Here is a 26253-nt window from a genome sequence, read left to right on the forward strand (position 1 = left end):
GGCTGTGAAAGATATAACCTCTTATCCCCAGGAAGCCCACTAAGCTACTTTTATGACCCTAACTTCACAGAGAAAACGGTCTCAGAGGGATAAATGAATTTAGTCAGGATCACACAGCTGGAGACAACACAAAACACAAGCATGTGACAATAGTTCTAACCTAGCTCACGAAATACTAGAAAGCCAGGAGTTAAAGAGATTGATGGCTTGGTGAGGAAATGCCAACGGTGGTGGTTTCACAGGAATAGCCCCTATAGATCCGTGTGTTTGATTGCTTGGCCCACAGGGAGTGGCATCACTAGAGGAGTGGCCTTATTAATGTGGGTATGGCCTTATTAAAGTGGGTGTGGCCTTGTTGGCAGAAGTGTGTCACTGTGGAGGCGGGCTTTGAGGTGTTGCATGTGCTTGAGCTACAGCAGTGTTACATATAGTCCCCTTCTGCTGCGGGGGATCAGGATGTAGAACTCTCAGTTCCTTCTCCGGCACCATGTCTGCCTGGATGCTGCCATGCTTCCCACCATGATGATGACTGGACCTTAATTACATCAAAAGTTTCATCTCAAAATAAAAGGAAAGGGGGAGAATGAGGGGCCAGAACGGTTCCATGGTAGCAGGTAGAGGGTGTTAGGGTGTTCTTTCCCTCCACGCCTGGACTCCACTCTGTGACTAGTCCCCAGAGATCCCCGTCCCCTTTGCCTAGATGATAAAAAACAAACTGCCAACTTGTTTCTTACAAGAGGCCAGTTCTGAGACAGGAATGTTAAAAAGCACCGTAGCTTCTCGTAGATTCCCCTCTCCCTCCACCCTTTTCCTTTTCTTTCTCTTCCATCACTTGGGATGGGAGAAGCCAGGTTCTGTGCCTTGAAACTGTGCATGGAGAAGTTCAAAAGCTGGGAACATGGGTTACTTTGGAAGCCCATCCCTCCTCCAGCCTTCTGATGGCTGTAGTCCCTGCCTCAGTTTGTTTTCCACCCAAGGACACCCTGAGCCAGGTCACCAGCTAGACACTGTCTGGCCTCTCAACACACCCAAGATCATGAGATATTCTTGATCATTATAATTCTGAGATGCTAAGATGGGGGTGCATTATCTTTCTATTCTTTTATACATTCAAAAGATACTAACATCAAAGATGGCTCTGGGGGTCTGGTTGGTTGATATTGTAGTTCTTCCTGTGGGGTTGAAAACCCCTTCAGCTCCTTCAGTTCTTTTTCTAACTCCTCCACTGGGGACCTCGTTCTCAGTCCAATGGGTGGTTGAGAGCATCTGACTCTGTATTTCTCAGGATTTGACAGAGCCTCTCAGGAGACAGCTATATCAGGCACCTGTCAGCATGCCCTTCTTGACATCCACAATATAGTCTGGAGTGGGTGACCCTCGGGCAACCAGACACCCCAGAGTTCCCAGAGACTAAACCACCAGCCAAAGAGCACACATGGAGTGACCCATGACTCCAGCCACATAGAGAGCAGAGGATGGCCTTATCAATGAAAGGCTCAGTACCCCAGTGTAGGAAAATGCCAGGGCGAAGAGGTGTGAGGGAGTGTGTGGGTGGGGGAACATGCTCACAGAGGTAGGGGGAGGGGGATAGGATAGGAGGATTCCAGAGGGGAAACTGGGAAAGGGGATAACATTTGAAATGTAAGTAAAGAAAATATCCAAGAAGGAGGAGGAAGATGGCTTAGTGGTTAAAAGCACAGGCAGTTCTTCCAAAGGCCCGGGGTTCAATTCCATTACCCACATGACTGCTTACAATTGTCACAACTGTGGTGTCCATGGATTCCAGCACCCTCTCACAGACATACAGGTAAGCAAAACGCCAACGCACATTAAATAAAAATTTAAAAATTATAAAAAGTGATGCATTATTGATGATCATTGAAGTGTGTGTATTGAGTATTTGCTGTATGTATTTTATGTGTGTGTGTTTAATATTGAATAAGTTAGCTCTACGTTATAAAACTATCTGAAGATGCAGGTAAGGGGTCCAGTGGGATAATGCAGCAGGTAAAACTGCCTGTGACCTAGCCTGCCCACCTGAGTGTGTCCCCAGGACCCACATGGGAGAATTTCCATGTGGGAGCCAACTCCCACCAGGTGTTCTCTGACCTCCACATGTGCACAATTGTACCCACCCATCCGCACAAATACATAAATTAATGCTTTTTATTTAAATATCCAAATGAGGGTGTGGAGAGAGAGATGGCTCAGCAGTGAAGAGCACTGGCTGCTCTTCCAGAGGTCCTGAGTTCAATCCCCAGCAACCACATGGTGGCTCATAGACAGCTGTAATAGGATCCTATGCCCTCTTCTGACATGCAGGTGTACATGCAGACAGAGAGAACTCATACATAAAAATGAAATAAACTGAGAATAAATAATGAATATTTTTTAAATACAAATTAGATGTTATAAAAAAAGGTACATATCTTTTGCAAACTAAACAAAACAGACCTGAGTGTTGGATGTGCGTTTGTTTGCATGGGCCAACAGTTCACTAATTATCTCGGAAAAGGACAGATTGAGAGTATTAGTAACTCACCCATTACTATAGCTCTTATAGTCTTCCACTTGTTAAACTATAAATAGATAAAGGAGTACAGTGTAAGTCTTTGGACATACTGCGCCAGTCTTTCTTAAAATGAGAGAGGACTCTGGCAGGGCAGGATAAAACTGCTCAGCAGAGGCCTCGTACCAAGCCTCCTGGCTCTGCGGGGCTCTAGGATGCTTCCCCTGGCTCTGTCGGGCTGATAGGACCCGGGGTATTCCCAGCGGCAGCACCCCACTCACTTGGGCTCGATTCTCACAACATTCTCAGAATACTTGATATTTGGTGAGTTATTGTTGAGGGAGAAGCAGACGTCGTCGATAGTTATGGCCATGAACTTATCCTTCAAATCCTTTTCCAAATTGTACTTGGCAGAGCGGTTCAGCCTGAAGGGAAGGAAGAAGGCGAGCCGGGTTTCTCCCACGGCAAAGATCTGATGGCACTTGCAGGATCGTGGGAGACCCTAACAAATGAAGCTGAAACTCGGTCCTTTGAGCATGAGCCCCGCTTCCATGTGACCAGTGCACACACGTGCCAATTGATGCTTGGAGACCAAGCCTCTCTGCCAAACTGAACTGAGGGATCAGAGTGCTCGCAGAGTGCCCCAGTGAGTCACCTTGGTGAGGTGCTGCCACTATCTGCCCCTGCCACCAGCGGGCAACTGGGGAGGAGGCAGGAATTCGGCCTCTACACGTGTGCTCCACCAGGGGGCGCACACCATCTGTGGGGAGCGCCATACAGGTTTCCCCAGACTTGGGTGGGTCTGCCAGTACCTGATCTGTTCTGAAGTCTCCTCCAGCGTCCGCACAAGCAGGTTCATAACCCCGTGGATGATATCGGCCTCCTTCTGCAGCTCCTGCTCCACCACATCGTGCACCAGATCGATGCCCACGCGCTTCTCCCTGGCAGGGAGGGGCAGGGGCGGGGGACACTGCTTGGTGCCAGTGGCTCTTCAAAATATCCCAAACATATGCAGACACCGGGCCTGAAAACCCCACATGACACCCCCTGCCCTTTAATTTGTTTGTACCCCAGGCTGATCTCCTGCCTCAGCCCCTGAGCGCTTGGATTTCATGGCACTTGCTGCCTACTGTTCAGTTTGGCCATCTGCTCTGGAGCCCTCCCCTTCATTCTTACTCATTAGAAACAACCATCTTTTGACTCAGAATTTCAGAGACAGCTAGTTCTTTCCTTAGTCCTAGTCATGGCTTTAGACAAGAAATTGAATCCAGGAAAAAAAAAAAAAAAAAAAAAGGTTCTGCTACCAATGGTACCAATATCGATATTACCCACCGTGTGACAGGCTCTGTGCTATTGTGTTTTGCTTTTGTGTAAATATCTCCTCTTAACCATTTTCCCCCAATCTGGGGATGGAACCCAGGCCCTGGAGCATACCAGCCAACGGCTCTACCACTGAACCCCAGACCTCCACCCAACTTTTAAAATGCCTACGGGAGAACTAAGTCTCAAAGACGTGAAGGAAGTACTCCATGTCACACGCTGAACGTTACACATGCTTCCAACCGACACACTACACGACTCCCCAAAACCTCCCCAGGGGGCGGGATGAGATAAGGGCCTAGAGAGTTCGCTGGGGTCCAGTTACGACAGACTCCCGCTAAGGACCTTGAACTTTGCCACAAGCTGTTCAGACACAAAGTTGTAATTACAAGTTTTAAGCTTGAGGTGACCTGTAAAACTCAAGAATTGGACACATTCACTCCAAAGCCAGTGTAGGGCTGGAATACAGAAAGCTCAGCCGAATGCTTGCCTAGCGCTCTTGAAGCCCTGGGTTTGATCCCTCAGGGTTTCACATAAACCAGACATGTAGATCCACGCCAGTTACACCAGCACTGGGAAGGTGTGGGCAAAGTCATTCTCAGCTAGTGAATGTGAGGCCAGCCTGGGCTACAAAAGCCTCTATCTCAAAAGTCAAAACTATAAAAGTCAGTATGGACAATATGCCGGATTGGAAAGGGCTCTGCTGGAGCAAAAGCACTTGTGAGAGACAGACTCAGAGGGACAGCACCGAGGAGGAGGGTTGAGGCAGGAGGATGTGGAGTTCTAGACTTTCTCGGTTTGCATGTTAAGTTGTTCTAGGCCAGCCTGGTCTACATAGTAAGACTCTACCAAAACAAGCAAACAAACAAGCCAGACTCGCCAGTTAATCATGACTCTCCAACTAGACTAAAAAAAACAAACAGATTTAGAAATTGGCATTGCCAGAGAAGAGGAGGAGAGGGGAGGGGAGGGTAAGGTGCTAATCCTGGGTTTACAGAGGAGTGTCATCCCCTCTCTGGAAAGCAGGGTGCTGTGAGCATCTCAGCAGGCCTGTGTCTCCCAGAAGCTACAGTGCTCTTTCTCACCAGCTTCTCCGGAAATGGAATCCCTGATACTTCAGCTGAGCACTCGGATGCCACCAACTAAAGACAACCATTTCCTAGCTTCTGTTGCTGTAGTCATGTGATTGTGTTCTGGCCAATGGAATGCAAGTACAAAGAAATGGTGACTGCCAAGCCTCACTTACTGTTACTTGCTGGGGACATAAACTGGCTACAGCTTAGGCCACCATCTCAACTCATGAGGTGGCCTAGAGATCAAAACCTGTGTTCTATGAGGCAACAAAAAGCAAAAGCCTGGAACCCTAATACTACAGCACACTATGCCAATGGGAACTGGACACTTCTAGACTGCTTAAAAGTGATGGGAAAGGAGGCTAGAGAGATGGCTCAGAAGTTAAAAGCACCAGCTGCTTTTCCTGAGAACTTGACTTCAATTCCCAGCACCCACATGATGGTTAAAAATGCCTAACTCCAGGTCTACCTGGATCTAGCGCCCCCTTCTGGACTCCTCTGGCACTCCACACACCCGGTACACAGACATGCAAGCAAAACCACATACACATACAGTAAAAATAAACCTCAAAACTCTGTGACCAGAAAAGAAACTATTTTAAGATTAATGTGATTTTGTAATTTTTTGACAGAGTCTAGGCATGAACCAAAAGTGGTGCTCTCCCACGGAGGTCCCAGACAAGACAGGTCTCACTCAGTTCAGCTCAACCTGCCATCTAATGCAGGCAGAGTCACCTGCACTGGCTAATTACCTGTAGGCCAGGCACTTCTCCGTGATACGCAGGGGCTCCTTGAAACTCTCCAAGGATTTCTGCAGGCGAGTCTTGTATGTGAGCAGATCATCTGTCTGGTACACAAGCTGTTCGAGTTTGTCATCTAATTCCTTCTTCCAGAACTTGACCTCCTCAAGTCTCTGCTCTGAAGCACACAGAAAAGTCACAACCTGATCTGTCTGCTCCTAGAGGAGCCGGTTATATGTATGTGTGTGTGTTTGCTGTGGTGCCAGGAATTGAGATTAGGCCCCTGGCTTGTTCACAGCTGAGTCCCCCTCTAAGCCTAGATGACTTTTCAAGACTTTTGTGACACTACTTGAGATTTTCTCTTTTCTTGAAGCTGTGCACCACCACCACCAACAACAACAACCACCACCACCACCACCATCTTTTTGATACAGAGTCTCACTATGTAGCCCTGGAGCTTGCTATGTAGACCAGTATGGCCTAGAACTCACAGACATCCACCTGCCTGTGCCCCCTGTGTGTTGGGATTAAAGATGTACTTTACGTCAACCAGCCTTTGTGATGTTTTTATACATGCTGATCAGGAAGGGTGAGCAATGTAGCTCAGTTGGTAAAGAGTTTGCCTAACATGCAGGCAACCTTCGCAATTCAATTTCTAGTATCCACCAGTACCCAACAAACTGGGCATGTTGGCACAAGGCTGTGATCCCAGTACTGAAGGGTAGAAGAATCAAAAATTCAAGTCTCTCTCTCTCTCTCTCTCTCTCTCTCTCTCTCTCTCTCTCTCTCTCTCCTATATAGTAAGTACAAACCAGCCTGAGTTACATTGAGACCCTGCCTCAAAAAAATTGTGTGTGTGTGTGTGTAAATGTTTATTAGCAAAAGGGAAGGGAGAGATTTTTCTTACACTCAAAATAGTATTAATCACTCTAAACTCTAGTTCTTTGACTGCCCTCTATTTCAAATAATTTGTTCACTCATTCATTCATTCATTCACGATGCAGTCTTGCTATGTAGTCCAGGCTGGCTTTGAACTTTCCTTCCTCTTGTCTCAGCCTGAGTACTAGAATTATAGGTGTGCACCACCTGGCTGATAGCTCTTTAATTTTTTTAAAAAGATTTATTATAATGTTTTAAGTGTGTGTGTGTACGTGTGCATTTCTGTGCACATGAGTTCTGGTGTCTGCAGAGGCCAGAGGGGTCTGGGCACCTCGGATCTGGAGTCATAAGTGGTTGGGAGGCACTAGGGACTGAACTTGGGTCCTCTGCAAGAGTATTGTGTACTCTTAACTATGGGGTTATCACTGTAATCCTGTAACCTTGACATTGTATGGAAGATAGAAATGTGTGTTGCTTGGGAAGTCAGCAGCTTACATGACCTGGTGAGTCTGATGCCCTCCTCCCTGGCCTCTGCTTAGAGCACTGATTTCAACACTCACTCTTTTTTGCTCGACTGTTTGTTTGTTTGGTTGGTTTTGTTTTGTTTCAGGGATGAGGTTTGAACCTAGACCCTTTAACATGCTAGGCAGGCTCTGTAATGCTGAGCTGTGTTCTTCACCTCTTGATTGCTTTTAACCAACTCAAAACAACGGCCTCCTGGTCCTTCCATTTCCCGATATATGTGTATCAACATTTCATCAAAAACTAACCTGCAATCTACTTCTATTTTTGAATATGTAACGTCGTTTACACAGTTCCCATAGCATATTTTGGTAATTTTCTTGAATGGCTTTCTTTTTTGACATGATCATAATTACATCATTGCTTCATTTTATTTTCTTGATAAACCAAAATAGGAATTTGCTTCTTTGTTTAGACAATATCCCTCTCTAATTTGGACTGGCCTTTAACCTTTCTTCCTTCCTTCCTTCCTTCCTTCCTTCCTTCCTTCCTTTCTTTCTTTCTTCCTTTCTTTCTTTCTTTCTTTCTTTCTTTTTTCCTTTTGGTTTTTCAAGCCCTGGCTACCTTGGAACTCATTCTGTAGACCAAGCTGGTCTTGAACTCACAGAAATCTACCACCTGCCTCCTCCTGGGTGCTGCGGTAAAAACGTGCATCACCGACTCCTGACTCGAGGCCTTGAATTTTCAGTCCTCAGCTCCTTGGGTGCTGGGATTCTGAAGTACGCCGCCACCCCTGACTAAAGGCAAATTTACCTGAGCAGCACAAGTAAAAGGTGGCTGATCATAAAAGCAAGCTGCATACAAGCTCACGAATCAGAATGGGCAGCTTCACAACCGAATCTTAAACTAGTGAGGTACTGACCGTGTAATTATCGATTTCCTCTCCTTAAAATAACAGAAGCATTAGCGTGTGTGCATTGTATTATGCTGTGGAGGACAGGGGAGGGAAGGAGGGAGAGAGGGGGAGAGAGAAGGGGGGGGGAGGCTGGCTCTTCTTACTAAACATGGTGACCAGCAAGCCCTAATGATTCTCCTTTATCTGTCCCCCACAGTGCTGGATTTGTAAGCAATGCTTGGCATTCACGTGGGTGCTGGGATCTGAACTCAGGTCCTCAGGTTTGCACAGTAAGCCATCTTACACAATGAGCCATCTCCCCAGGCCAACTGACATCTTTTTTGGAGATTAGATTTCGAAAATAGGAAAATGGTTACTATAGCAACCACTACAGGGGCTAGAGAAACAGCTTGGGGTAGGAGCACTTGCTGCTCTTGCCAGACCCATGTTAGGTGGCTCTAAACCACCTGGAACTCCAGTTCTGAGGACCGATGCCCTCCTCTGGCCTCCGCAGGCATCTGCACTCACATGCGCATACACAGGAACAAATAACACATAAAAGAAAAACGATCAAGGTAGCCTCTTCACTTTATCTGAATTAATTACTAATGCTTCTTCAAACTTTCTGACAGAGTAGCCAGCATCCTGTCAATCAATCTCGACAGGTCAAGTGACCCATTGATGATGGATCTCTTCCGGGAATCTCTCACTGGGCCTCTCCTCCTGCTGTAACCAGCGACCTGCTCTGTAATGCTGCCTCAGCCCATCACCCTTTGGTCTTGTTTCTGGGGAACTCTGTGTGTATCTCAGGTGCTGGAGTCCCATTTCCTGAGTCACGTGTTTTCCTTCTCCTCAATTCATACCTTTATTGCACAGATGCACAACTCCAGGCACATGCTAATACATGCATGCACAGGGGCTGAAACCAAGCTGCACGCCCGGGTGCCGCTTTCTTCTACCCCGGCCTGTGTTACTCAGCTGTGTGCTGGTTTGTAGCCTGTAAATCCCTTTTCATGCTGATTTCTGATCGCTCTCTGCTTCCTTCTGGCTTCCAGAGCTTTTGTGGACAAGAATGAAATGATTCTCATCCCCTGTTTTATTTTATTTTATTTTTTTTATTAATGTGAACTCTGCTTCTTCTCTGGTGGCTTTTATGAATTCCTCCATTTTCCTTGTGCTCTAGAACCTCAGGCTTGAGGTTAATTCTGTCACTGTGCCAGACAACAAGTATCACTTGGAGAAAATGTATTCTTTTCATGGATAATTTCTTCTCCTCTTCTCCTTCACCAATCTTGAATCCCCAAAAATCCCTGAGCCTCTTCTCTCTCTCTCCCCTCTCCCTCTCCCCCCCACCCTCTTCCCCTCTCCCTTCCCCTTCCTCTCTTCCTCCCCCCCCTCTCCATCCTGGTGAGTGTGTGATCCCCTCTTGACTGTAGCTCCTTCCTATAATCGGCTGGGACAGGAAGATTCCTGTGAGTTCAAGGCTAGCCCAGCATAGAAAGTTGTCTAAAAAGAATAAAAAGCTATCTCTGAAAGGCCATGCTTTTACCTTTCCCATTAGATGCACATCTCACCTAGATTGTATGTATGTTGAGGTAGAGGTTGGGGTATAACTCTTCCTTCAAGCCAGCCAGGCCTCTAGCTCCTTAGAAGCAGCTTGGCCAGTTTCACCGGGAAGCCAGGTGATGTTTTTATTGGCATTGTATTGAATCTACAGATTACTTTTAGCGTTAAAAATCGGGTTAGTGGCCATCCCATGGGTTGACTGAAATACCGGACTCTTCCACCCACTCACGTCCACACCTTGCATTTATTTAAGGCCTCTGTGACTTGTTGCAGTAACGGCTGTAGTTTCCAGTGGCAAACTTGTGCACACGTTGCTAGCTTTGTGCGCTTTGTTCTGTGTCGGTGCTGGGACAGAGCGTAGGCCTGACAAACTTAAGCTGTGTCACTGATCTATACCCCAGCCTTTGATTTATTCTATCTGTTGTTACTGGCGGTATCTGCATGTATACACGGTGTGTGTAGTGTGTGTGTGGAGGTCAGAGGACAAGTTTATAAAGTTGGTGCTTTCCTTCCATTTTTGCCTGGGTTCTGGGGCTCACACTCAGGTCGCCAGCCAAGCCACCTTGATGGCCCCTTGATGCTTTTTATTTGTGTAGTTGTTGTTATTTTGTTCTGTTTTGCTTTTTGAGACAAAAATATGGCCCTGGTTGTTCTAGAACTCAGTGTGTAGAACAGGCTGATCTTGAACTTAACTTTTTTTTTTTTTAATGCCATTACAAACACCTAGTTTTAAATTGCTCAATGAATCCATGACAGTAAGATTCCCATTTTTGAAAATCAGTCCTCAGCACTCCCTCTTGTCTTACCTTCACCCCCTTTGTCACCTCCCTGCCCATTAGACAAGTTCCTGCCTCTGGCTTGTTCGTTTTGAGTGTCCAGCTGATCGCTGTCCACTTTATTTTAGCTTCATTGTTTCACTTGGTGTTTGTTTCGATCAAGGTGCTTTACATGTTGTTTCTCGGCATGAAGTGGTTAAGACCTGGTTGTTCCCCCTGTAAAGCCCAGCTCCAGTGTTTCTGTCAAGGAACTTGCCCTGCTCTCCAGTACCTGCTCCACCCCCAGCTTAGCTCTTCTCACTCAGCACATATCCGACTCTGTACTGGTAAGTGATTTTCGTATCTTTCTCCTTTCAAACGGGGGACCCATGAAAGCACAGACTCTGCTCATCCCCCTGGGGTGGCTCCAGTGTGTGAGCCATACATGCTATCAAGGATTGGGAATCAAATTGATAAATGAATGATAGGTGGCTGAAAATCAGGTGGTATTGTTACATCTGTCTTGTTCTACTGGCCTTAGACACATAACCTACAAAAAGAACATGTTCTGCCTGCCCCCATTACTTCAAAAATGACACATTACCACAGTGAACAGGACGTTAAAGCTAGCCCCCAATGGCTTCATCAGGATTAGATCACATTCATACTAAGTATGTTGTTGTCTTACCAAGTTTCTTGTTCACATCGCTCTGAGACTTCCTGGTGGTCTTCTCAATTTCCTCCACAAGCCTCTGGCTCTCTGCCACCAGGCGTTCAGATCGGGACCTTTGGGCCTCTGCTCTATGGTACTGGCTTTTGTTAGCAATATACCACTCCGCAGGAAGAAACTTAGGTGGAGATTGCAGTAGCTTGGCCATTTAGAATTTCCAAAGTCCTGATCAAATACAGACCATTTTGCAATGAAATGAAAGCAACCATTTCTGCCGTCATCGTTATCATCCATTTGTGGCGCTCATACTGAAGCATGCACAGATCATCATCTGAACCAAACTTGTCCGGGTAGCCAGATCAAGAAACAATGTTACCAACATGCCAAACCTTTTTCTAGTCTCTAGTTGCCACTCCTAGCAACACAAGTGGCCGTTAACCCCATCTTTAATGCTACCTATAAGCTCCTTTGGCTTTTGACAATATATCGTGTATTCTTTGACATCCGGTGGCTTTTATTTAACATTGTGTTCATAGCAGTGGTCTTACTGTTTATAATGTAGCTTGAACATTCTCATTGCTATGTAATGTGAAAAGGTGACTATGTAAAAATCAACCTTTTTCTATTGCTTATGAACATTATGACTATTCTCACTTGGGGCTATCACAAGAATGGTACTAATATTCTCCTGTGCATCCTTTAGAGATGTGGAGTTCTTGTTGCACTACATGAATTATAGAGCAGTGTACTGGCTGGTCTTATGTCAGCTTGACACAAGCTGGAGTTATTTGAAAGAAGGGAGCCTAGCTTGAGAAAATGACTCCATGAGGTCTGGCTGTGTAGTATTTTCTTTATTAGTGATTGATGGGGAGGACCCAGCCCACTGTGGGTGGTGCTAATCCTGAGTTGATGGTTCCGGGTTCTGCAAGAAAGCGGATTAAGCTGGGCAGTGGTGGTGTGTGCCTTTAATCCTAGCACTAGGAAGGCAGAGGCAAGTGGATCTCTGTGAGTTTGAGACCAGCCTGATCTGCAGAGTGAGTTCCAGGAAATCCAGGGCTATACAGAGAAACCCTGCCTTGGAAAATGGGGGTGGGGTGGGGGAGAGGGAGGAAGGAAGAAAGGAGGGAAAAAAGGAAGAAGAAAAGGAAGGAAGGAAGGAAGGAAGGAAGGAAGGAAGAAAGAAAGAAAGAAAGAAAGAAAGAAAGAAAGAAAGAAAGAACGGGCAGGCCACGATGAGCAAAACAGGAAGCAATGCCCCTCCATGGCCTCTGCCTCAGCTCCTGCCTCTAGATCCCTGCCCTGTTTGAGTTCCTGTCCTGACTTCCCTCAGTGATGATCAAGCAATATGAAAGCGTAAGCCAGGACTGGAGAGATGGCTCAGAGTTTAAGAGGACCAACTGCTCTTCCAGAGGTCCGGAGTTCAATTTCCAGAAACCACATGGTGGCTCACAACCACCTGTAATGAGATCTGGTGCCCTCTTCTGGTGTACAGGCATACATGCAGGGAGAGTATTGTGTACACAATCAATCAATCTTTAAAAAATAAGTATGAATGAAGTTTTAAAAGAAAGAAAAAAGTGTAAGCCAAATAAGGCCCTTTCCTCTACAACTTGCTTTTTAGTCACAGTGCCTTGTCACAGCAATAAAAACCCTAAGACAAGCAGTAGTCTTCCAAATATATGATCCCAGGCATGTTGTGTAAGAAACAAACAGGTGTGGCGTCTGTAAGCCAACATCTGGGCATTGTGGCTATGTGATAAAGAGGAGGAACATGGGAGAAGTCAGCCTCTGTAGACAGTCACAGAAAAAATATATATATATATATACATACATAGTCCCCTAGCTCTGAATGACTGCCACATCTGCCTTCCATAGGCAAAGCTGAACTCTAAGGGGCTCCTGCTCTGGACCCTATATCTCTAGCCAGGACCCATGTAAACCTCTCAGACACTCAAGAGCTCCCCAGTTTAGTACCTCCTATGGTCTCTTCCGAGATATAATTTTGAACAAGTGTAAATAGTTTCGGAGAGGGAACCGAGATCAGGGCTAACGGCTGATCCAAAAGACACGCCGCTGTTGGCAGGGAGAAGGGGGTCGGTGAGGTGGATCGGGGCTTACTTACCTCAGTACATCAAAGAAACACAAGCTTCTGTAGGGCACACCGTACCCCAACTGGAGCTCCTGGTTCTGGGAGAACCAGGAGGAAAAACTGCGGTCTCTATGGCAACCAGACGCAACGTTGCCTTAGAAGACTGCGCAAGCGCGAATAAGCGAGGGGCTACACGAAAGGATGAACCCGGGCAAAGGAGAGACAAAGAAAGTGGGTGGTCCGAGGACTGATCCTGCCGGAAAAGCGTCAAAACACGGAGCAGGAGATTGGGTTACTCGGGTTCCCGGCCCCAGAGTCTGTGACTCCAGAAGTGTGCTGCGGGTTGGTCTCAGCGCTGTCCTGAGCCACAGATGGCCCGGGACCACCGAGCTATACACACTGCGTTCCGCGTATGGTCGCTGCTCCAAACCCGGATAGAAGGATCTGCAAAACTAGCGACACAATGCATGGTAGCTCCAGACAGGGGGAGGCAAGAATGGGTTTTCAGCCAGGTATCTTCTCCCAAGGCGTAAAATTCACCAAGCAATGAGCTTTTCCTCAGTTAAGATCGCACTGCTAAGTGATCTTGAAACTGTTGTGGATTGGGTTAAAATTTCGGGACTCCAGCCATTCGGTGCCAAGGTCATGAGTTTAACACAGCCATACACCATCTTCAAACACGTTCGTTTTACAGGCAGCACGTTTATTTAAAAATAATAATAATAAGATAAAACCAACAACGTTGAATTACTACTGGAGATGGGAAATTAGAGCTGTCTATGTGGTAGAGAGCAATCATAAAGATGAAATCGATGAAACAAAGGCAGTTTCAAAGGAAACAAATTTAAAACAATGTAAAAGCAGTGATGAGGGGCTGGAGAGATGGCAGTTAAGAGCAGCGATTTCTCTTCCAGAGGTCCTGAATTCAATGCTAAGCACCCACATGGTGGCTCACAACCATCTGTAATGAGATCTGATGCCCTCTTCTGGTATGCATGAAAACAGAGCAATCCTAGTCATAAAATAAATGCATAAATAAATCTTTAAAAGAAGGAGGAGGAGAGCAGTTAGCAACTGGGTGTATAGGCTTACCCCTGTCATCTCAGCATGCCAGAGAAAGGCCCTTAAGCTGAGGACTCAAATTTGAAAGACCTATTAGAAATTAACGCTCAACTTTCATGTACCTTAATTTCTGGTATTAATATTAGTTATTATCTTAATTTAAAGATTGAGGTAGGCAAGGTGGCTCAGCAAGTAAAAGTGCTTCTTTAGAAGAAAGAACTCTCTCTCTCTCTCTCTCTCACACACACACACACACACACACATACACAGGCAGAGAGAGAGAGAGAGAGAGAGAGAGAGATGCAGAGGGGAGAAGGATGAGGGGGAAACATAAATAATAATAATGTAAAACTGAAAAAGGTTTATTTGCAAAAATAATGATAATAACCAAAAACAGGGTTGTGGTAGCAGAACATTGATTTGACACCCAGATTTCCTGCTATGTCTAATTCCAGGACACCATCTTTCCTTTCTGTTCAGGTGACTGAGCTCAGAGACATTTGCATCCATGAGTGTTCAAACCCTCCACCACTAGCAACTTGGCATCCCCCGAAAACTTGTTGAAAATACAGATTCCTGAGCCCTGCCCAGGCCCACTGCATCAGAAAGCTTGGGTTAGCCCTACTGTGTGAAGTTAACAAGCTCTGCTCCCCACCCCAAGAAGTATCTAAGGTTCAGGTTCTGGGAAGAAATCTCCAGGGCTCAGAATATTGGGCTCTCCCATGGTCTTGTTCAGAACCTATATAGCTAACAAAGGGACGTTTGTTTTGCTATTAGAAGAAATTCTTTTCAGCCCTGGGAGCCACCATATTGAATTCTGCTCAGAAATAAAGAGAAGAGAAGAAAAGCAAGGCTCGAAAGTGCATCGTTTAAGTGCCAGCTTCCTTAGAGGAGTGAGAGCTGACTGTACCATGCCCACAGTCTTGCAGGCAAGTTGGCACTGGACCAGGAGCAGACCTCTCGTCGCCTCATGTTTAAGGAAGACCTCAAACCAGCCGATTGCATCAGTCTAGTGGGAAATGCTGGGATGGCTATTGAGCAACACTGAAATGATCTAAGTCTATCGAATGATGACCGGACCCACTGAAGTCTGTTGCTCTTGCATTGCCTAGCCCTTCATCTTGTGGCCTTCAGAAGTTGGAGAAACGTTCCTAAGCTAAGGAAGGAGATGGATCCATGGATAAAGTGTTTACCACACACGCATGAGGACCTAAGTTCAGATCCCTGGACCCACATAAGTACAAGGAGGGCACAGAAGTGAGCCTGTAATTCCCACCATCCAAAGGTGAAGATGGGGGAACTCCGCAGCAAGATGGCTGGCCAGACAAGCCCAGTCAACAAGTTCTGTGCTCAGCTGCAACTCTACCTCCAAAAAGGAAAAGACCAGATATCAACTTCAGGCCTCCACATACACACACGGGCACTCTATCTCACACACACACACACACACACACACACACACACACATACACACACACACACACACACACACACACACGACATACTGGGATGGGTGTTCCTAGTTTTCTTTCCTTCTGCTTTGTACACTTGAAATCCTAAACAATCCTCTCAATCTGAAGAGAAAATAAGAAATCAGAAAGGCTGTCTTTGAAACTGAATGCTAGGGCCGCTGAGGTGATTCCAAGTGCCCACTAGACTCTATGCCGGTGGGAACACTTACTTTCCAAATGCTTGGCTAAGGATTTCTCAACTCTCGGTTCTTCATGGATTTCATAACTTGAGTCAGAAGTGCTGGGAAACGAAGGGGGCCCCGACCATTAGCCCTACTCTGCCTCTGACTCGGAGAGTAGGCGTGGTTATTTATCATTCTTATCTGAGCTTTGTTTCTGGGAAATCTTGAGTAAGAGATTCGGAGGTGGCATCAACCCGAAGCAGCAGCAGACAGATCTGGGGCTAGACCATGCACAGTGACACTTACTAGAGACTTGCTGACAGAGGGAATAGACTCGCTCTTAGGCTGCTTCCCTAAACTTACAAGGAATAAGAAAGAGTTAGGGTTAGCTATTGTCTTTCAGTTCAAGTATTTGCAGTGTACAAATGGGATTTGAATGTGGTAGAATTGGGATATGTAGTTCAGAGAATAGTCCTCCAATCTGGAAGCTCGGGGTGCTTGTTGCAAGCTCTACATTTGTTCCCTGAGTAGGATATTGGCTGTGAAAGCAACAACACTATGCAAATGTTATACTACCAAGTTAATAACGTCAGCTCCCCAAATAACTGTTGCAGGATAAACAAACAAGGATAAGAAAGATGGCTTATGCTCAGATTTTATTTAATATGGTTAGGAATGTGTGCTGGCTGGTTTTGTGTGTCAACTTGACACAAGCTGGAGTTATCACAGAAAGGAGCCTCAGTTGAGGAAATGCCTCTGTGAGATCCAGCTATAAAGCATTTTCTCAACTAATGATCAAGGGGGGAGGGCCCAGCCCATTGTGAGTGGTTCCATTTCTGGGCTGATGGTCTTAGGTTCTATAAGAAAGCAAGCTGAGCAAGATAGGGGGAGCAAGCCAGTGAGTAACATCCTTCCATGGCCTCTGCATCAGCTCCTGTTTCCTGGCCTGCTTGAGTTCCGGTCCTGACTTCATTTGATGATGAGCAGCTATGTGGAAAGTGTAAGCTGAATAAACCCTTTCCTTCCCAACTTGCTTCTTGGTCATGATGTTTTGTGTAGGAATAGAAACCCTGACTAAGACAAAGTGGAAGGAAGAAGAGTGGGGAAGAAGTATGAGGCATCTGATGAAATTTGAAAAGCAAATAATTAAAGTAATGATGTAGATGAGGGGTGGGGTGGGAGGGATACTGTTATGGCCCACAGATTTTAGAGATTGTTAAACCTATGGAAATTTATAATTAAGAAGGGAAACTATGAGGGTATATGGATGAGAGAAAGAAAAGACACAATAATAAGAAGTGGGTAGTGGACCTGGAAAGATGGTTCAGCAGTTAAGAGCACTGGCCATTCTTTTAGAAGATCCAGGTTCGATTCCCAGCACCCACACAGCAGCTCACAACTCTCTGTAACTATAGTACCAGGGAATCTGATGCTCAGGCCTCCATAGGCTCTGCATACAGATGGTGCTCAGACATACACACAGGCCAAACACCCACACACACAAAGAAGAAAAAGGTTTCAAAAAATCAAATAAGATGGGGGAATGAGTAAGATGGGGTTGAGCAGAGAGAAGAATGTGTTGCAGGAAAGACACATAAGGGACAGACAGATTCTGACATCTAGCTGGGCAACATACAAGAGCAAAACCATGACACATGCAAGAGTGAAAGATCGATGGTAGGAAACAGAAATAACGCGAGGGAAACGCTGGCTGGCTTCGAGTGGTGCCGTTGAGAACCTCATCTTAATTTCTGAGATGGGATCTCTCACTGAACCTGGAGCTCTTAACCACTGAGCCAACTCTCCAGCGCAAGGCAAAGAACTTTCCTTTCTTGTTCTATAGAGGAAGAGGAAAGAAAAGAAAGGCAAAGAATTCCTTCTAAGGCCTAGAGTAGTGGTGGTGGCACACACTGTTAATCCCAACACTTGGGAGGCAGCGGCAGGTAGATCTCTGAGTTCAAGGCCAGCCTGATCTACAGAGCAAGTTCCAGGACAGCCAGGGCTCCACAGAGAAACTCTGTCTTGAGAATAGTGGGAGATTTCTTCTGAAATGAATTCACCTTTTATTACTCATAGGAAACTATATCACATAATGTTAATATATTATTATTTTATATAAACAATTTCTATAACAGTATTAAATATATTGGTTAATAAACCTATAAAATTAATTTATTAAATCTAACCAATTGTTTAATGCATTAATAAATCATTATACTCGCGGAACATTGCCTTAGAGACAGTTGTTAGGCCAACATTGAGTAGAGTGCCTGGCATAAAATAGACAATTTGTAATGTTTTAATACGTGATAATAATGATTTAGTAATGAGCTGATTTTATGCACACACAGAGTTAAACAACTGTATTTGGAGCTGTTTTAATTTTATTTAAATTATATGTATGAATATCTGTGGGTATGTATATCTGGATGCAGATGCTGAGAGAAACCAATAATGTTGCCACTGGAGCTGGAGTTATAGGTGGTTCTCGGCCACCTGATGTAGTACTGGGAACTGAACTCCAGTCCTCTGGAAGAGAGGCTGCTGAGCCATCTCTCCAGCCCTATTCAGGGACTTTTGCTTATTTATTTGTTTGTTTGTTTGTTTTTGAGACAAGGCTTGTATGTGTGGCCCTAGCTGTCCTGTAACTGCATCTGTAAATCAGACTGTCCTCTAACTCGGAGATCTGCCTGCCTCTGCCTTCTGTGTGATGGTATTAAAGACATGGGCCACCACTTCCTGGCTAAAGACTTTTTTAATGTGTAAGTGTGTGTGTTTGTGTGTGTGTGTGTGTGTGTGTGTGTGTGTGAGAGAGAGAGAGAGAGAGAGAGAGAGAGAGAGAGAGAGAGAGACTTTACATGCGCCATGATTGGGAAGGTACCCTTGGAGGCCAGAAGAGGGCATCAGAGATCCTGTAGAACTGGGGGCACAAGCAATTATGAATTGTTTAATGTGTATCCTGGGGATGAAGCCCAAGACCTCTGCAAACGCAGTCAGTATTCTTAAGCACTGAGCTATCTCTCCAGCCCACCTCTTTGTTATTTTTTAAGACAGAGTCTCATTATGCTTCCTTGATTGGCCTGAAGCTTTCAGTGTATTATCAGGATGGTCTCAAACTCAGAGAAATCCACCTGCCTCTACCTCTCCAGTACTAGGATTTCAGGTATGTGCTACCATATCTGGTTCTGGGCTGAATTTTATAATGCAGATACTTAAATCTTCTAGGAAAAGAAATTTTGAGAGCCTTTTCTCCCCTTTAAAAGAATTTTTCCACATAAAATTTGTATCTAACAATTCTTTAAAAAAAAAAATCCACACTCAAAAGTGCATCTGGAGATAGAATTGTCCTCATTCTTTATGAAGAAATTCTCTCTGGCACATTGACCAGACCCAAAGACCAGGTTTCCAACAGATCAAGATGGTAGTGAATCCTGTGTGGGTCAGGTTCTCCTCCAAAGGTTGAACCACAGTGTGGTCTCTAGAGTTGTGAAAGACATTTTAAAATTGGAATTTGATAGTCAAGGTTACATAGTAATTATTACCACTCATCTTAAACTCTAATTACAGATGCACTGGCTGCGTAAATCAGGACTGTTTGTGATGTTCTATTTTAAAGTACTGCTCAGGATGTTGAACACATGCTCTTAGTAAATACTTGTCTCCTGGCAGTCTGGGGTCCAGACCATGGAAAATACAAATATGCATCTTTTTGTGCTATTTGGCTCAGTCTTGTGTCTCCTGACAGCGTCGAAGGGCCTGCTGTGGAACCTTGGCAGCATCTCTCTGAAAGGAGGCGGGAGATCCGCATCCCAGCCCCAGGCTGCTTGCAAAAGGTACATCTCAGACTCCACTGCACACCTGCCCAGGCGAGCTCCAGATGGATGCTCGAGCTCTCCTTCCTGTGGCCTCCCTTACCTTGGGTTTCCCTTTGCAGCAGGGAACAGAACACGAGTCTAAGGTTGTCTTTGCACTTAGACCCATTTCCTTTGCTGATGGGATTCAAGAATGGTGTTTTGTGCTGTGACGGAGTGCCCGGTGAATAGATCCCTTGTGTTCTAGAAGAAACACGGTGCCTGGTTGCTCATCATCACCGCTGGTCCTGGCAGCTCTGAGGGGAAACCAGCTTGGATTTCAGCCTCAGGGATTGACATCTAGGAGGCACATAAAGCTGCCTGAAAGTCAAGATGAGGCAGGGTAAGGACGCATTGGGCTGTTTGTATGGTTTGTTTGTCTTTTGCGGTTTATGGAGCACAGAGCTGAGGCTGATAAAGTACAAACAGCCAAAAGGCAGAACTCACGGAGAGAAGCTTCCCTAGAGAGCAGAGGCCACTGCCCCTCCCATAGTCAGCTCCACACATGGGATCATGGAGAAGGAAGTCTATTTCCCTCCCTCGGTGACTGGGGAACCTGGAAATCACATTAGTAAAAGGAGAAATCGTATAATTTGTTGGTATTAATGTTAATATAATGTTGGTATGCCTGGAAGCTTCAAACACACAAAGTCAAAGCCAAACATGAATCTCAGCACCCAAGAGACTGAAGCAGGAGAATCCCGAGTTCAAGGCCTGCCTAGACTACATAGCAAGCTCCCATTCATAACTACATAATGACACTTGTCTTGAAAATTAAATCAATGAGTCAAGACCTTGACACACACACTCTCTCTCCCTCTCCCTCTCTCTCTCTTTCTCTCTCTCTCTCTTCTCTCTCTCTCTCTCTCTCTCTCTCTCTCTCTCTCTCTCTCTCTCTCTCTCTCTCTCACACACACACACACACTTTAGCAAATAGCAGTCAGACTCAGGCTATGGGGAGCTCATATAGCTTTTTCACAGAAGGCATTGTTATGAAGTGACTCGCCACAGGGAAAGGGATAGGGACCTTTGGACGTTCTGGGAGACATACTGGGGAAAGTATGAAGACAAGAGCTCTGTCATTTGGCTCTGTTTATGCAGACACATCTCAGAATGACTTCCCTGCAACGGGCAGGAAGAGTTCTGACTGGCTGGTGAGGACAAACCCTCCTGTCATCAGGCAGAGAAGAGAGACATGAAGTGACCTGTGCTACAGTTCCTCCACAGCTGGTGACTCAAAACAATCTACCATGGTGGTGTATTGAGGTGAGGGTGGATCCTGACTGTCTTCTGGAACTTGAGCACATCCAGCTTGAAAAGGCTGGACTTGGGGCTGGAGACATGGCTCAGCGGTTAAGAGCACTGGCTGCTCTTCCAGAGGTCCTGAGTTCAAATCCCAGCAACCACATGGTGGCTCACAACCATCTGTAATGAGATCTAATGCCCTCTTCTGGTACACCTCTTCTGGTGTATCTGAAGACAGCTACAGTGTATCATACATAAAATAAAATAATTCTAAAAATGAAGAAGAAGAAGAAGGTTCGGGAGACATTTTTGTTGGTGCTGACAGTAACTCTTAGAGAGGCAGCTCTCTTCGCTTGTGAGCCTGCAGGAAACTAGAATGAGGAAGCCCATGAACTCTTCAGATGGAAGAGCTACTTCTATAAGAACAGAAAACTAGTGACACTCATACCTCATAGTTCCAGCAGCTGAAAATGAGATCCTTTTTAAAGAGTCTCGATATGTAGCAAAGCTGTATCTTCCAATGAGCCTGATAATATGAATAACAGATAGTGAACTGAGTCCTGGTCATTCCCATGCTTCCTCATTGTTTCCAACACTCAAGTGTGAAGAAAGAAGCCCATTTAAGGGTTACTGTAAGCACCAACAAAAAATGCCCCCAAACCATCCTTTTGTGCCAACCAAGATTGCTTCAGGCTGGTTGTGCTAATTAATGATCCAGAAGAGAATGTGGGGACGGATGCCACTTCCAAATGCAAGAAAATCAAGATTCACTAGAGGGCACTATGGTGACTAGTTTCTGATGCCCTTTCAGGAGCTCGGAGGAAGGAAATCTGTAATCAGTATTTTTGTGATGAAAGCCACTCAGAAAAACAAGCATCAGATAGCATCCTAACTACAACAGGTGTCGTCTCAATGTGGTATGAAACTAGATGTTTCAGGAATGGTTTTTAAATCTCTATGATAGGTTTTTTTTCTTTCTTTCTTTTTTTTTTTTTTTTTAAGCGAGCTGCCAGCCTCTGAAGGCAGGCCAGCTGTATTTGGTTGTTGCTCTGTTGCTATGCTACAAACAAAATCAAGATCATATTTCCTCTGCCTCAGCCTTTGGAAGAGCTTCCCACACGTAGGGAGCATCATCTCCTGTGGAGCTTGGAGCTCTAAGGTTTGCAAGGGGTTTAAATTGGGAAAGAAGACGTCGGTGATTGTCCGCTTTCTTGAACCCTGTACAGGACAGGTTACCTCGTCAATCCTCAGAACAGCTCAGTGAGCTGATATTAGTGTCATCTTCATTTGGATAAGGACAGATAAGGAAACTGAGCCCCTAGAGGACTGTTTGCTGGACACAGAGCTCTTTGGTGGCAAGGTTGAGATTTAAACTGGTCTATTGGGAGGTAAAGAAATGACTCAGCAGTTAAGAACACATACTATTCTTGCAAAACACCAGAATTCGATTTCAATCCTCCACATCAAGAGCCTCCTGGAACTCCAACTCCTACAGAATCCAGTGCCTACCCTGATCACCATGAATATTTGCACTCACTGATACACACACAATTAAGAAAATATTTTTTCTTAACCAGCAGGATAAAGCTAGGTGTGGTGGCTCACGAGGCAGAGGCAGGCAGAACTTCGAGTTTGAGGCCAGCCTGGTCTACCTAGTGAGTTCCAGGATAGCCAGGGCTACACAAAGAAACTCTGGAGAAGAACGGGAGGGTTGGAGAGCCTGGCTGGATGAACTGTAAATATTTCTAGGCAATTAGTAACAAAGAAGGAGTAGCCTGGTTACCTTTGCTACAGGTTAGAGAGATTTTTTAACCAGGTAAAAAGATCAGCTGAAATGAATAGGAGAAAACTTTCAGGGCGAAATTGGGAAGGACACTAACTGAGGATTTGCAGAGACCAGGATCAGGTCAGCAGTGGGAACATTGCAGGTGAAGCTTAAGCCAATTAGCAAGTGAAACAATGTAATCCACAGCCAATACCCAAGGAGAAAGGACTTTCTCCCTCACCAAGGAATCCTCAGAGCCCTCAGTTTCACTGACTGATGGACTTCCAAAACAAACAAACAACAACAACAATTTAAAAAAAACAAAAACAAAACAACCCTTCAAAAGGCTGCTTCTGGCTTCAGGGCTGAGTTTAGGACTCGCAGAATTTTGTCCAAGTCCCAGAGTGAATATGTTCATCCCAGAATAACAATCATTACAATTACTGTCACTGGAACCATCAGATGCAGGAGCTATACAAAGCATTTCATTTGGATTCGTTTGAGACAACTCTGTGTCGTGGTGCGGTGTCTATCCCTGGGAGTGTCGATGGCTTGACCCATCTCCTGGGAGCTTTACCATGGAAGGCATGTGCAGACTTGAGTGGGAGTAAGACAGTCAAATCTGCTTTTAAAATGCAACTCTGCCGGAGTTAGCCTGGTGGGCTGCTCACTGGCTAGAATCCTTTAGAACCCTGAGAAGTGGAAAATAAAGGTGTGAAGGAAATATGAACCCATGAGAGAGAATGAAATGAGGGAAGTGGTGTGTGTGTGTGTGTGTGTGTGTGTGTGTGTGTGTGTGTGTGTGTGAGTGTGTGTGTGTGTGTGAGTGTGTGTGTGTGTGTGTGTGTGTGAGTATGTGTGTGTGTGTGTGTGTGTGTGTGTAAGCACAAATGAAGAATGTTGTGAATGGGTGACCAGGGAAGAGCACACCACTGGTTACTAATACCCAATGAACATCCCTGAAAATATACTGTAAGTAGCACATAGGAACTAAGACAGCCGTATTTATTTATTTGTTTAGGAATAAATACACACACATTTGTAAAAACAACAACAACAAAACAAACAAACAAAAGAAGAGGCCATGAATTTGAGATGGGAAGGGTTGGAGGGTAGAAATGGAAGGGGTAAATGATATGATATTATCATCTCAGAAAGTAAAAGAAAAAAAATTGAAAAGCAAGTTTTCAACCCTGGGTTTGATTCTTAACGCCCCACCCCACCTCAAAGACTAATCTGTGGTGCTGTTGAGAGACATGAGACCTCTAGGAGGTGGGATTTCATGGAAGAAAATGAGTCACTGGAAACATGTCCCTCTGCTCCACTCCTCCGAGCACCCTCATCATGCGTCCCCGTCGGAATACACTGTGTGACCCTCCGTGTGTTGCTGTCACACTACACTGCGCTGCTCCAGGCCCAGAGTAACAAGGCCCAATGACCACAGACTGAAACCTTTTCCTTTCCTTTATTTTCATTGGATATTCTCTGTATTTACATTTCAAATGTTATCCCCTTTCCCTCCACTCCCATCCCCTCTCCCCCTCCCAGACTGAACACCTTTGATACAGTGAATCAAAATAAACCTTTGCTCATTATAAGTGATTATCTCTAGGATTTTGTCATAAGGACAGATATCTGATCAACACAGTGGCAGCATCTCATAGTGGAGTTGTTACTATCTGACATGCTTAGACTGAGTGTTCCAGGGTGGGGCCTTTTCTGTTTTGGAATATTTACACTGACTTGTTAACTAAACATCCCTAATCTGAATTTCTAAATTATGAAATGCTCCAATATCAGAATCACTTTAAAGTGTCACAGGGTCTCTACTGCCAGATTTGAGACTTTCAGGTTAGGGATATTCAACTTGTTACAGCTGAAGAAAAAATAAACATAAGGAGCTGCCTCCCAAAAGTCCAGTTTTTTACTAAAAAATATTTTAATAAAGAATGAGCAGAAAAAAAATGAAAGAAGTTATAATAAAAAGAGCATTATTCCGCCAAAGAACACACAGACACTCTTAAAGGTAAACAGAGAGTCTGTATTGCTGGCTAGTGAATTTGCACAGGGAACTTGCCCAAATCACAAAGCCTGGATCCTCACTGTCCTCACACACAAAACCCACATCTTGATCGACACACTTTGATTAGTAGGAAGCAGAGCGGCAGAAGACAAAAGGTAAAGATGGTACATTAAGGGACTTCCCTGGGTCCTATGGACTAGATTGGATGGATTCAGTCCTTGCTCCCATAGTTACTGGGTCTGTATGCTAGGGTCTGATCAGAATGGTACATCCAACATGGCATGAGCTGTGCCAAGGACTGAAGGCCTATTAAAGGATTTCTCAAAACTGAAAACAAAAAAACACCTACAGATTGAAAGGCCCCACTATGTGTCTGACACATCTAAATGGAGACTGAAAGGCTGAGAGGCATCAGCACAACCTTCAGAGCACTCAGAATGCAGAAAAGATGTCAGAGCACCCAGAGAAAAGGCGTCAACAAACAACTGGGAACCGGGTGGTGCGACTCTTCTCAGTGGTCACGCAGGAGTTAGAAATGTATCCTTACAAGAAACTCAGGTGTGAAAAGGCGTTCAAGCTTAGAATGCTTTTAACCAAATGACCAGCGTACTGTGAAGTGTGCACCATGGCCGAGTGCTAAGCGTGGGTGTTTTCTCATGAAGGAATAAGGCATTTTTAGGAATGTGGCTCAGTGACCATGAAAATTGCTACTCTAGCAAAAGACCTAGGATCAATTCCCAGCACCAATGTTAGGCAGCTCACAACTGCCGCAAACTCCATTTCCGGTGGGGATCTGATGCTCCCTCCTGGCCTTACAGGCATCGCATGCACGTGGCGTACGTACAACTAAGCATATACACATATATTAATAAATTTTAAAAAGTTCCCCAAGGACACGCACCAACAGAAGGAGAACGTAAACTAAGAAAGATTAGATGGATTAAGGACTTCTGGGCTATCACACCAGAGAGCCTTGTCGTCCTAGGATGACAGCAAATCAGCGGGTCCAGAGGGGCAAGAAGATAGCAAATGCTAGGAGGGAAGTGCCCAAGGGGCCCAAGAAAATGACCTGTTTGAGGTATTAGAAAGTTGTATCCAGAAATGTTTCAATAGCCCTGGGGGAAGAATGAACCACTGACAATAGATTTCTAGGTAAATTTTTAAAGCAATAATTTGGGAAGAACAGGCTGAGATTTACTCATACATACAACTTAATGAAACAGGCCTAAGGCATTGGAAGACTATCAAAGAGGAGAGGCTGGGATGACCGTGGAAGGGAAGGGGGCAGTAAGGTCAGAGATCTGAGGGGCCAGATGTGGAGGCCTTGCAGACATTTTCTCTTGGATGGAAGCTGCCGCTGCTGTGTTCAGAGGGCCAGCATATATAACTCACCTGTTAGCAGGATAGTATTCCTGGTGTGTTTAGGATGAACTCTAAGTGGGTCTGGGATGCAGCGGGCCTACTGCTGCAATTAGAGGAAAGGCGGTAAGGGTATCTCAGTCGGATGATGGCCGCCTCAGACTGGCTAGCATCAGAGGAAGTGAGAACAGTCAATTGTCGATTGGCATCAAAGTCAGAACCAGAGTATGTCTTAATGCATCGAATGAGGGAAGAGTATGAAAGAAAAGGGAGAAATGAGGAAGTGTATGAAAGAAAGAAACCAAAGAGGGTATGAGGAAAGGAAGGGTGACACCTCGGTCAAGTGCAACTGAGAGG

The 26253-nt window shown here is 45.2% G+C and overlaps 1 protein-coding gene across 1 annotated transcript in view; it reads right to left on the minus strand.

The window, feature by feature from the left end:
* TEKT1 (tektin 1) overlaps positions 1 to 26253 on the minus strand; it is a gene marked incomplete at its 3' end in the record, with an annotated part of 38671 nt that overhangs the window by 7567 nt on the left and 4851 nt on the right. The window contains exons 2-5 of the mRNA XM_080924508.1: positions 10888 to 11094; positions 5655 to 5820; positions 3322 to 3450; positions 2791 to 2934 (exon numbers count right to left, since the gene is read on the minus strand). Of these exons, the coding sequence (XP_080780634.1) occupies positions 2791 to 2934; positions 3322 to 3450; positions 5655 to 5820; positions 10888 to 11077 (629 nt within the window). The 5' untranslated portion in view covers positions 11078 to 11094. The remainder of the gene's footprint in view (positions 1 to 2790; positions 2935 to 3321; positions 3451 to 5654; positions 5821 to 10887; positions 11095 to 26253) is intronic.

The sequence above is a fragment of the Micromys minutus genome (assembly GCF_963924665.1).
Source record: "Micromys minutus genome assembly, chromosome: 10".
Classification (NCBI taxonomy): Eukaryota; Metazoa; Chordata; class Mammalia; order Rodentia; family Muridae; genus Micromys; species Micromys minutus.